This window comes from Cetorhinus maximus, chromosome 19 (assembly GCF_964194155.1).
Source record: "Cetorhinus maximus chromosome 19, sCetMax3.hap1.1, whole genome shotgun sequence".
NCBI lineage: Eukaryota > Metazoa > Chordata > Chondrichthyes > Lamniformes > Cetorhinidae > Cetorhinus > Cetorhinus maximus.
In genome coordinates, this window is record NC_135897.1 from 97,831,197 (window position 1) to 97,843,842 (window position 12,646).

Below are 12,646 nucleotides of genomic sequence, written 5' to 3' on the forward strand. Positions count from 1 at the left end.
AAAAAATAAAATGAATATTGAAATAAGGGGATAAAAAATGGGTGAGGATGGAGGAGAGAGTTCATGGTCTGAAGTTGTTGAACTCAATGTTAAGTCCAAAAGGCTGTAAAGTGCCTGATTGGAAGATGAGGTGCTGTTCCTCCAGTTTGCGTTGGGTTTCACTGGAACAATGCAGCAGGCCAAGGATGGACATGTGGGCATGAGAGCAGGGTAGAGTGTTGAAATGGCAAGCGACAGGGAGGTCTGGGTCATGCTTATGGACAGACCAAAGGTGTTCCACAAAGCGGTCACCCAGTCTGCGTTTGGTCTCCCCGATGTAGAGGAAACTGTTTTGGGAGCAGCAAATGCAGTAGACTAAATTGAAGGAGGTGCAAGTGAAATGCTGTTTCACCTGAAAGGTGTGTTTAGGCCCTTGGACGGTGAGGAGGGAGGAGGTAAAGGGGCAGGTGTTGCACCTTCTGCGGTTCCATGGGAAGGTGCCGTGGGAGGGGGATGTGGTGTTGGGGGTGATGGAGGAGTTGTCCAGGCTGTCCCGGAGGGAACGGTCCCTATGGAATGCCAACAGCGGGAGTGAAGGGAAGATGTGTTTGGCGGTGGCATCATGCTGGAGTTGGCGGAAATTTAGTACCCTGTATTTGCTGCTCACAATGTGAGCAATTGAGAAGACCAAATGCAGACTGTGTGTCTGCTTTGTGGAACAGGCCCATTATGCCTGCAAGCATGACCCTGAGCTTCCTGTCACTTGTCTTATCAATTCTCCACCTTTCTCCCACTCTGATCTTTCTGTCCTTGATCTGCTGCAGTATTCCAATGAAGCTCAACACAAGCTTGAGGAACAGCATCTCGACTTTCGACTTGGCACTCTACAGACTCAACACTGACTTCAACAATTTTAGATCATAACCTCTCCTCCATTTTTTTTCTTTTTTTTGGATGTTTTTGTGTCTCTTCACGTCACATTCAGATGGCTGCTATCCAGCCATTCACACCTCAACTCAACTCAACATACCTTTTGTTTCTTTATTTTACCCATTACCACAAAACCTTTAGTCATTTAATTTCTCCTGCCCTTCTACCTATCACAGGCCTTCCTTTTTGTTCTTCCACCTGTCCCCCCCTTTTACTTGCTCAAAACCGATTACATTTCTATCTTTCCTTAGTTCTGATGAAGTCAGACAAATGCGAGGTAATGCATTTTGGAAGGTCTAATACAGGCAGGAATTATACAGTAAATGGCAGAACCCTTAAGTGCATTGACGGGCAGAGGGATCTGGGTGTACAGGTCCACAGGTCACTGAAAGTGGCAACGCAGGTGGATAAGGTAGTCAGGAAGGTGTATGGCATGCTTGCCTTAATTGGCAGGGGTATTGAGTATAAAAGCTGGGAAGTCATGCTGCAGCTGTATAGAACCTTGGTTAGGCCACACTTGGAATATTGCGTGCAATTCTGGTCACCACATTACCAGAAGGATATGGAGGCATTGGAGAGGGCGCAGAGGAGGTTTACCAGGATGCTGCCTGGTCTGGAGGTTATTAGCTCTGAGGATAGGTTGGAGAAACTCGGATTGTTCTCACTAGTGCGACGGAGATTGAGGGGCGACTTGATAGAAGTTTACAAAATTATGAGTGGCATGGACAGGGTGGAAGAGTCAATTACTAGGCGACATAGATTTAAGGTGAGAGGAGAAAACTATAGAGAAGATGCGTGGGGCAAGTTTTTTTACGCAGAGGGTAGTGAGTGTCTGGAATTCGCTGCCAGAGGAGGTGGTGGAAGCAGGTACGATAGTGTTGTTTAAGAGGCAGCTTGACAAGTACATGAATAGGATGGGAATAGAAGGATACAGACCCCGGAAGTGCAAAATGTTTTAGTTGATGGGCAATATGATCGGCGCAGGCTTGGAGGGCCGAAGGGCCTGTTCCTGTGCTGTACTTTTCTTCGTTCTTGTTCTTGTTCTTGTTATCGACCTGAAACATTACCTCTGTTCCTCTCCACAGATGTTGCTGAGTATTTTCAGCATTTCCTGTTTTTACTTAAACTTTCCAGAGCTTTTCCTATACTTCCCACAACTTTTACATCCCTCCATTCACTAGATCCCTCTGGAATATATGTCACCCAAGTAACCATTCTGGGCAATTGGCCTGTGGATATGATAACTCTGTCATATGAAAGCTCTGTCATGTATTTCGTGATTGCTCACATTAGCGCTATCCAGTTCTTGATTTCTCATTCTGCTGTTCAGGAGCTTTATAGGGGAGATGGTGTTATTGTGGTTTTGTCACTAGACTAGTAATCCAGAGACCCAGGGTAATGCTCTGGGGACCTTGGTTCAAATCCTGCTATGGCAGATGGTGGAATTTGAATCCAATAAAAGTCTGGATTTTCAAAGTCTGATGAAGACCATGAAACCATTGCCAATGGTCATTAGAAACCTATCTGGTTCACTAATGTTCTTTAGGGAAGGAAATCTGCTGTCCTTACCTGGTCTGGCCTACATGTGACTCCAGACCCACAGCGATGTGGTTGACCAATAACAAGGCAATTGCGGATGGGGAATAAATGCTGGCCTAGCCAGCGACACCCACATCCCATGAACAAATAAAAAAAATTATCACAAAACATTTACGGCTCAAGGTGCCTCAGTTGCTCAGAGCCACATTTTGTAGGTAATTCTGATTAACCACGAGGAACCATCACCATGTGGAACTGATTAACCATCAGTTTGATTGCAATGTTTGACAGCTTCCGATCATGACCTTACCAGCACCTATCCATTCCCCAGGACTTCAAATCTCCTAAATTAAATGCTATTTCAGATGGTCTTAGTCAATGCCTCAGTGCTCTACAAACTTTCTCTGAAACCTCAGTCTTGATGAAAGACAAGCTCCCTGCAAGCATTCAGATTTGCAGAAGAGATGCCACTAATTGTAGTACTTTCTAGCGCAGGAGAACTATCATCCAGCACAGAAAGCAATTTGGGATTTTTGCCTTTAGATTCGTTGATATGACTCTATCCACCAACCATATGGAGTGATTTATTTGCATGAACCGTCCCTTCTAGGCCAATTGTCAACTTGCAATATGGTTGATCAACTAAAATTCCATGCAGCATTTCATTGATCACTGCATGATTCCTTTCACAGTCTATTGCTGAAAGGACTTTCAGCTGTGGTATTCATCATGATATTCATATTTTTGCACATGTTATTGGCAAATTCCCCTCATTTATCAGACAGGAGATTTTCTGGTGCCCAAGTCCAGTTACCACCCATTTCTCCATGATTTTGACTATAATAACCCTTTTGGCTTCCATTCAAAGTATTTTAAAAATAATTTAAAACATAACAGACAGGAGCAGGTGTGGACCATTCGGTCCATCGAGCCTGCTCCATCATTCAATACAATCATGGCTGATCTTTGGCTTCAACTCCATTTTCCTGCCCATTCCCCATCCCCTTGATTCCTTGAGAGATCGAAAACCTGTCTATCCCAGCCTTAAATATATTCAATGATGGAGCATCCACAACCCTCTGGGGTAGAGAATCCCAAATATTCACAACCTTTGAGTTAAGAAATTCCTCCTCATCTCAATCCTAAATGATTGGCCTCTTATCCTGAGACTGCCCCCTAAGTTTTAGATTCCCTGACCAGCAGAAATAATCTCTTAGCCTCCACCCTGTCAAATCTCTTCAGAATCTTGTGGTTTCAATGTGTTCGCCTCTCATTCTTCTAAACTCCAGAGAATATAAACCCAATTTCATCATAGAACAACCCCCTCATCCCAGGGACCAATTTAGCAAACCTTTGCTATATTGTCCCCAGTGCAAATAGATTCTTTCTTAAATAGGCAATTTAAATTCAGGTAACTCATGAGTTTTTTTAAATTCATTCATGGGATGTGGGCATCACTAGCTAGGCCAGCATTTATTGCTCACCCCTTGTTCACAGGGCATTTATGAGTCAACCACATTACTGTGGGTCTGGAGTCACATGGAGGCCAGACGAGCAGATTTACTTCCACAAAGGGCATTAACAAACCAGATGGGTTTTTTTTTTACAACAATTGGCAATGGTTTCATGGTCATCATTAGACTTTAAATTCCAGAATTTTATTGGATTCAAATTCTACCATGTACTGCAGTGGGATTCAAACCAAGGTCCCCAGAGCATTACTCTGGGTCTCGGGATTACTAATCCAGTGACAATACCACTACACCATCATCCCCCTGATGTAAATTGATATTGATTTGAAATTGCTTATTTTTGTGGTAAACCCATTTTCAGCTGTTTTAATATAAATGCACCAGATTACCTCATAAATATACCAAGGAATATTTTCTGACCTAAAATTTAAAAATTATCACATTTCAGAAGGCTGCCAATTACATTGGTTCAAGACAGATTTTGCATTTGCTGATATGCAAATCAATTTGAGCACAAGCTCAGGGGAGAAAATAAACTTTTCTAAATGGGTGCAATTTGGCTCAGATTCCTGACTGTGCCCACTGCAGAAATATCTATCCTCAGATGTTTCAGCTTCCACTGGATCTTGGTTCACCAAATTCCTGGAATGTTTAACGTGCATTATGGATGAGAATAATCTCTGCAAACTGTAAAAACTTTAAAGCTATACATCTCACTTCACCACTGTGGACAGTGAGCTACTGGAGGCAATAGCCGGACACAGCCAGTGGAGTTTTTCTCAGCCTACATCATCATGCTGAGATAGGAGTGGGTCTTCTAAAGCTGAATAGCCTGTTAACATTTTCTAAGATTATACATAAAGAATAGCAATTTGAGCATGTTAGCAGACATATCCTGATACCATCAGGCATTTTACACAGGATATGAAAGGGTGTGGGGAGTAAAAGAGAGAGTGGGATTAGACTGGGTGAGATATTAAAGAGTGTCGGGAGTGAGGGGGAGAATGGGATTAGGCTTGATGGGATATTATAGGGTGTGGGGAGTGAGGGGGAGAATGAGATTAGACTTGATGGGATATTAAAGGGTGTGGGGAGTGAGGAGGAGAGTGGGATTAGACTGGGTGGGATATTAAAGGGTGTGGGGAGTGAGAGGGAGAGTGGGATTAGACTGGGTGAGATATTAAAGGGTGTGGGGAGTGAGGGGGAGAGTGGGATAAGACTGGGTGAGATATTAAAGGATACGGGGAATGAGGGGGAGAGTGGGATTAGACTGGGTGGGATGTTAAAGGGTGTGGGGAGTGAAGGGGAGAGTGGGATTAGACTGGATGGGATATTAAAGGGTGTGGGGAGTGAGGGGGAGAGTAGGATTAGACTGGATGGGATATTAAAGAGTGTCGGGAGTGAGAGGGAGAATGGGATTAGGCTTGATGGGATATTATAGGGTGTGGGGAGTGAGGGGGAGAATGAGATTAGACTTGATGGGATATTAAAGGGTGTGGGGAGTGAGGAGGAGAGTGGGATTAGACTGGGTGGGATATTAAAGGGTGTGGGGAGTGAGGGGGAGAGTGGGATAAGACTGGGTGAGATATTAAAGGATACGGGGAATGAGGGGGAGAGCGGGATTAGACTGGGTGGGATGTTAAAGGGTGTGGGGAGTGAAGGGGAGAGTGGGATTAGACTGGATGGGATATTAAAGGGTGTGGGGAGTGAGGGGGAGAGTAGGATTAGACTGGATGGGATATTAAAGAGTGTCGGGAGTGAGGGGGAGAATGGGATTAGACTTGATGGGATATTAAAGGGTGTGGGGAGTGAGGGGGAGAGTGGGATTAGACTTGTTGGGATATTAAAGGGTGTGGGGAGTGAGGTGGAGAGTGGGATTAGACTGGGTGGGATATTAAAGGCTGTGGGGAGTGAGGTGGAGAGTGGGATTAGACTGGGTGGGATATTAAAGGGTGGGGGGAGTGGGGGGGAGTGGGATTAGACTGGGTGGGATGTTAAAGGGTGTGGGGAGTGAGGGGGAGAGTAGGATTAGACTGGGTGGGATATTAAAGAGTGTCGGGAGTGAGGGGGAGAGTGGGATTAGACTTGATGGGATATTAAAGGGTGTGGGGAGTGAGGTGGAGAGTGGGATTAGACTGGGTGGGATATTAAAGGCTGTTGGGAGTGAGGTGGAGAGTGGGATTAGACTGGGTGGGATATTAAAGGGTGGGGGGAGTGGGGGGGAGTGGGATTAGACTGGGTGGGATGTTAAAGGGTGTGGGGAGTGAGGGGGAGAGTGGGATTAGACTGGGTGGGATGTTAAAGAGTGCGGGGAGTGAGGGGGAGAGTGGGATTAGACTGGGTGGGATGTTAAAGAGTGTGGGGAGTGAGGGGGAGAGTGGGATTAGACTGGGTGGGATGTTAAAGAGTGCGGGGAGTGAGGGGGAGAGTGGGATTAGACTGGGTGGGATGTTAAAGAGTGTGGGGAGTGAGGGGGAGAGTGGGATTAGACTGGGTGGAATGTGTGCACGGGCGGGTGTGGGCGGGTCTTTGGTAGCTGGGACAGTGTGTGAGTCTTATGCTGTGTACATGGTTTCACCCATTAATTTTGATCCGTCAGTGAGATATTCACACTAACCTCACTGTCCCTGGGCCCGGTCTGGCTCTGGATTGGGTCTGGACTGGTTTTGGTCTGGGTCTGGACTGGGAGTGGCTCTGGTCTGGCTCGATTGGGTCTGGACTAGCTCTAGATTGGGTCAGAATGTCTCTGGACTGGCTGTGGGCTGGGTCTGGGCTGGTTCTGGACTGGTTCTTGTCTGGCTCTGGACTGGGTCTGGACTGGTTCTGGTCTGGCTCAGGACAGGGTCTGGTCTGGGTCTGGAATGGTTCTGGACTGGCTCGGCAATGTTGCCTTGTACAGTACCATTGGACTTGGAATATGCAAATACTAACCTAAAACAACTTTAAATGATGTGACGTTAATGAGCTCGAAGCTGCTGAGATTTGGATTGTCGGGGTCGTAGGGAGGATGAAGACAATGAGCTGCTGTTATGATCCATTTCTCTCCTATAGCACAAGCAAAAGCAGGTGGATTAGTTGTTAATTACAATGATTTTTTTTGATTTCTCTTAAATTAAAAAAACAACAAACTCCTTGTCCTTCTAGACTGAGCCAGAGAGTGGTGAACCACTCAACAAAACTGGCTCTGATGTTATCGAGGTGAGGAACAGTGGTGGGGGGGTTGCTAAATCAGGTGGGGGGGAAATCGGACCGAGGCAAAATCCAGCAAAGGGGTAAATCAGGTAAATTGTGGGAAAGTAATCGGGGTAAATCAGGCAAGGTTGGACCAGGCAGGGGTAAACCTTGTGTTAGTAAAATGGGGGATTAAATTGGATCACTGACCCACTGCTCTCCATTTCTCGTCCAATGGGAAGAGTTCAGTCGACTCCAGTCTACTGGGGAAGATGAGGGATCATGAGGAGAAATTAGAATTTGGTCAGAGCATCAACAATGGGTAAAGGAGGGAGTGAGGTGGAAAAGCAGAGGAGTGATGTGTAATGGAGGGGATGAGGGTGGCAGAGGGAGGGTATGAGGGTGTTGGATTTCAGGGTCCAGGGAGTGATTCAAGGTAATAACCCTTATTGGTGACAATGGTTATATTTCACTCAGTATAGTTAAGACCTGACACATGTCAATGACTGTGCAGTAACATCAAAATGCAGCAGCATTACCAGCACACTCTGGGAAAAAAATGTGATCTCCATGTAAACAATCCCTGGTAGGCGCTCTGCCAGCACCATTCTCCTATAAGGTCTGAGAGATAGACCCTACCCTCTCCTCCTTCTGACCTGCCCTCGAGGGAATATTGCGAGGGTGTTGGTTACAGAGCAGTGTGTCTTAAAGAAGTCTCCATAGTCTTCTGTAAGTTAACAGTAAGTCTTTATTAACTACTAGCATTATTTAAACATGTACAGTAAAGGGTACGAGCTAGAATCTAACTCCCTGCTCATGTCTATAGGCATCTCTGCTCAACAGCGCCCTGATGCTGGCTTTGGAGCATGTGTTTTCTCATGGACAGTGCTGTACTCAGTCCCATATTAACCCTATATATGCCAGATCCTTATACTACACCTCCCCCACCTTTATCCAATGTATTTGGAGTTATACTAGTTTACTTAATATCTTTTTTCTATTCATTCATGGGATGTGGGCTTCACTGGCTGGGCCAGCATTTATTGCCCATCCCTAGTTGCCCTTGAGAAGGTGGTGGTGAGCTGCCTTCTTGAACCTCTGCAGTCCATGTGGTGTAGGTAGACCCACAGTGCTGTTAGGAAGGGAGTTCCAGGATTTTGACCCAGTGACAGTGAAGGAACGGCGATATATTTCCAAGTCAGGCTTGGAAGGGAATTTCTAGGAGGTGGTTTTCCCATCTTCCTGATGCCCTTGTCCTTTTAGGTGGTAGTGGTTGTGGGTTTGGAAGGTACTGTCGAAGGAGCCTTAGTGAATTCCTGCAGTGCATCTTGTCGATGGTACACACTGCTGCTATTGTGTGTCAATGGTGGGAGGGAGTGAATGTTTGTGGATGTGGTGCCAATCAAGCAGGCTGCTTTGTCCTGGACGGCGTCCAGCTTCTTGAGTGTTGTGGGAGCTGCACTCATCCAGGCAAGTGAGGAGTACTCCATCACACTCCTGACTTGTCCCTTGTAGATGATGGACAGGCTTTAGGGAGTCAGGAGGTGAGTTACTCGTCGCACAATTCCTAGCCTCTGACCTGCTCTTGTAGCTACAGTATTTATATGACTGGTCCAGTTCAGTTTCTGGTCAATGGTAACCCCCAGGATGTTGATAGTTGGGTATTCAGTGATGGTAATGCCATTGATTTTCTCTTGTTGGAGATGGTCATTGCCTGGCACCTGTGTGGTGTGAATGTTACTTGCCACTTGTCAGCCCAAGCCTGGATTTTGTCCAGGTCTTGCTGCATTTGGACATAGACTGCTTCAGTATCTGAGGAGTCACGAATGGTGCTGAACATTGTGTAATCATCAGTGAACATCCCCACTTCTGACCTTATGGTGGAAGGAAGGTAATTTATGAAGCAGCTGAAGATGGTTGGGTTGAGGACACTATCCTGAGGAACTCCTGCAGTGATGTCCTGGAGCTGTGATGACTGACTTCCAACAACCACAACCGTCTCCCTTTGTGCTAGGTATGATCCAACCAATGAAGAGTTTTCCCCCTGATTCCCATTAACTCTAGTTTTGCTAGGGCTCCTTGATGCCACACTTGGTCAAATGCTGTCTTGATGTCAAGGGCAGTCACTATCACCTCACCTCAGGGATTCAGCTCTTTTGTCCATGTTTGAACCAAGGCTGTAATGAGGGCAGGATCTGAGTGGCCCTGGCGGAACCCAAACTGGGCAGAGTAGGTTATTGCTAAGCAAGTGCCGCTTGTTGGAAGGGGTCACTGTTGATAACCCCTTCCATTACTTTATTGATAATAGAGTGTAGACTGATGGGGCTGAATTGGCCGGGTTGGATTTGTCCTGCTTTTTGTATACAGGACATACCGGAGCAATTTTCCACATAGCCGGGTAGATGCCAGTGTTGTAGCTGTACTGGAACAGCTTGGCTAGGGGTGCGGCAAGTTCTAGAGCACAAGTCTTCAGTACTATTGCCGGAATATTGTCAGGGCCCATAGCCTTTGCAGTATCCAGTGCCTTCAGCTGTTTCTTGATATCACGTGGAGTGAATTGAATTGGCTGAAGACTGGCATGTGTGATGTTGGGGACATCTGGAGGAGACTAAGATGGATCATCCACTTGGCACCTCTGGCTGAAGATTGTAGCAAATGCTTCAGCCTTATCTTTTGCACTGATGTGCTGGGCTCCTCCATTATTGAGGATGGGGATATTTGTGGAGACTCCTCCTCCAGTGAGTTGTTTAATTGTCCACCACCATTCATGACTGGATGTGGCAGGACTGGAGATCTTAGATCTGATCTGTTGGTTGTGGGATCGCTTAGCTCTGTCTATCACTTGCTGCTTATGCTGTTTGGCACACAAGTAGTCCTGTGTTATAGCTTGACCAGGATGACACCTCATTTTTAGGTATGCCTTGTGCAGCTTCTGGCATGCCCTCCTGCACTCTTCATTGAACCAGGGTTGATCCCCTGGCTTGATGGTAATGGTAGAGTGGGGAATATGCCGGGCCATGAGGTTACAGATTGTGTTCGAGTACAATTCTGCTGCTGCTGATGGCCCACAATGCCTCATGGATGCCCAGTCTTGAGTTGCTAGATCTGTTTGAAATCTATCCCATTTAGCATGGTGGTAGTGCCACACAACACAATGGAGGGTATCTTCAATGTGAAGGCAGGACTTTGTCTCCACAGCGACTGTGCAGTGGTCATTCCTACCGATACTGTCAAGGACAGATGCATCTGTGGCAGGTAGGTTGGTGAGGATGAGGTCAAGTATCTTTTTCCCCTTTGTTGGTTCCCTCACCACCTGCTGCAGATCCAGTCTAGCAGCTTTTACTTGCTGAGTCCTTTAGGACTCTGCCAGCTTGGTCAGTAGTGGTGCTGCCGAGCCATTCTTGGGGCCATTATAAACCTCATTGCCGACAGCGGTAATGTAAAATTCTGCCCTTGAACATTGACGTCCCCCACCCACAGTACATTCTGCACCCTTTTCACTCTCAAGTGCTTCTCAACTCCTTCTCGACAGTATAACACTGTGCTGCTCTGCTGGGTCTGTCCTGCTGGTGGGACAGGACATACCCAGGGATGGTGATGGAGGTGCCTGGGACATTATCTGTAAGGTATGATTGCGTGAGGATATCAGGCAGTTGCTTGACTAGTCTGTGAGACAGCTCTCCCAATTTTGGCAATAGCCCCCATATGTTAGTAAGGAGGACTTTGCAGGGTCGACAGGGCTGAGTGTGCTGTTGTCATTTCCAGCGACTAGGTTGATGCTGGGTGGTCCGTCCAGTTTCATTCCTTTTTTGTGACTCTGTAGTAGTTTGTTACAAATGAGTGACTTGCTCAAAGGGCATTTAAGAGTCAACCACATCACTGTGGGTCTGGAGTTGCATGTAGGCCAGACCAGGTAAGGACAGCAGATTTCCTTCTTTAAAGGACATTAGTGAGCTAGATGAGTTTTTACAACAATTGACAATGGTTTCATAGTCAATTAGACTTTTAATTCCAGATTTTTGGATTGAAATTCCACCATCGGCTGTGGCGGGATTCAAACCTAGGTCCCCAGGGCATTACCCTGGGTCTCTAGATCGCTAGTCCAGTGACAATACTACTACACCATCACCTCCCTTGTTTTTATCAGCCCTATATCTTTACATTGTAGTTACTACATTATCTTCATTACTATATTATCTTTATTACTACCTTAGCATTATCATTACATTTATCACGATCACTACATTCTCACTAGTCCTACGTTATTGCTACCCCATCTCCCCCTTCAAGTGCTTGAATTTAAAGGTTCAGGTGGTTTGGAGGCCTCAGAACCCTTCTGTGTCTCTCTCTCCCGCAGTTCTGTGGGATGAGTGATGGGCTCTGCCATTGATGGTTCTTCCTATTGGTCACCAGGTCGAGCTGGTCTCTGGGTTTGCCTTCAGCCTTCTCTTCCATTCCTTCGTGTTGAACCGCACTCGGTTGGTTTGGCTGTTTTGTTGATTTGTGGTTGCTGCGACTCTAACTTGTTTTTTGCCGGGTGGATGAACATTGTGTTCATCTCCTTGTCGCTTCTTTCACTTTCTCCTTCCTCATGTGGGTTGCGTCGATGCCCTGTGTGGTGGAGGATGAGCATTCCTGTGGCTAGGATGCGGTTTAGTGGTACACTCACCTCTGTTACGTTGTCGGCAATGAACGGCTGCTACCAGGTTCCAGCATCATTTGTGGCTTTGACACGCTGGCTGTGAGTTGTAGCATATTTTTTTAAATTCATTTACAGGATGTGGGCTTCTCTGGCTAGGCCAGCATTTATTGCTCATTCCTAATTGCCCTTGAGAAGGTGGTGGTGAGGCTGCCTTCTTGAACCGCTGTAGTCCATGTGGTTGCAGTGTTGACCTACTGTACCATTATTGGGGCCGGAGGTTGAGACTCATCAGTCTGCTGGTCACTCTCTTTTACCTCTTCCACTGGAGGCATTATGGTTACCTCCTGGGTTGTTGGCTGGTCTGACCATTGAGGGTTTTCTGGGACCTGTAATGAGAACAAACATGCTCTTCAAAGAGAGAAGAAAGTTCAGAGCTCAAGTCCCAAACAGGATATTCCTTTTTATTTGGATACTCAGAAATGTGCAGGTCTGTATGATTAACCACAATGATTGTCTTGACATTTTCTACCATTTTGAGGAGATCCAGGGCGACACAGGCATCTCTGCTCATGAGAGAAAAGGGCTGGTTACAGATGGCCTACATCAGCTCGAAGATTTGTTTGCCACCATACCTTAGTGGTTCCAGAATCATGCCTATGACCGGAAGTCTTTGGGCCCATATAGTCTGTTGTTCCAAGCTAGAGGTCTTTTAGCCGTGGTTCTTTGTCCAACAGGACTGTTACGCTGCCTCTGTGTCTAATTTAACATTTGTTAAAAGGCCATTGACAGAGATGTCCACATTCCAAAATGAGAAACCAAGATCTTTGACCTCACCCAAGAAGCATAGCTGTGTCTCTCCCAGGCTCGCAGTCTCAATCTCGTGGATAATCTTTGGGCCTTCTGTGCATTCAGA

At 46.3% G+C, this 12,646-nt stretch overlaps 1 protein-coding gene across 1 annotated transcript in view; it reads right to left on the reverse strand.

Moving 5' to 3' along the window:
* LOC144694058 (mannan-binding lectin serine protease 1-like) overlaps window positions 1-12,646 on the reverse strand; it is an 86,390-nt gene that overhangs the window by 64,351 nt on the left and 9,393 nt on the right. Inside the window, exon 3 of the mRNA XM_078564421.1 lies at window positions 6,852-6,965. Coding sequence (XP_078420547.1) covers window positions 6,852-6,965 — 114 coding nt within the window. The remainder of the gene's footprint in view (window positions 1-6,851; window positions 6,966-12,646) is intronic.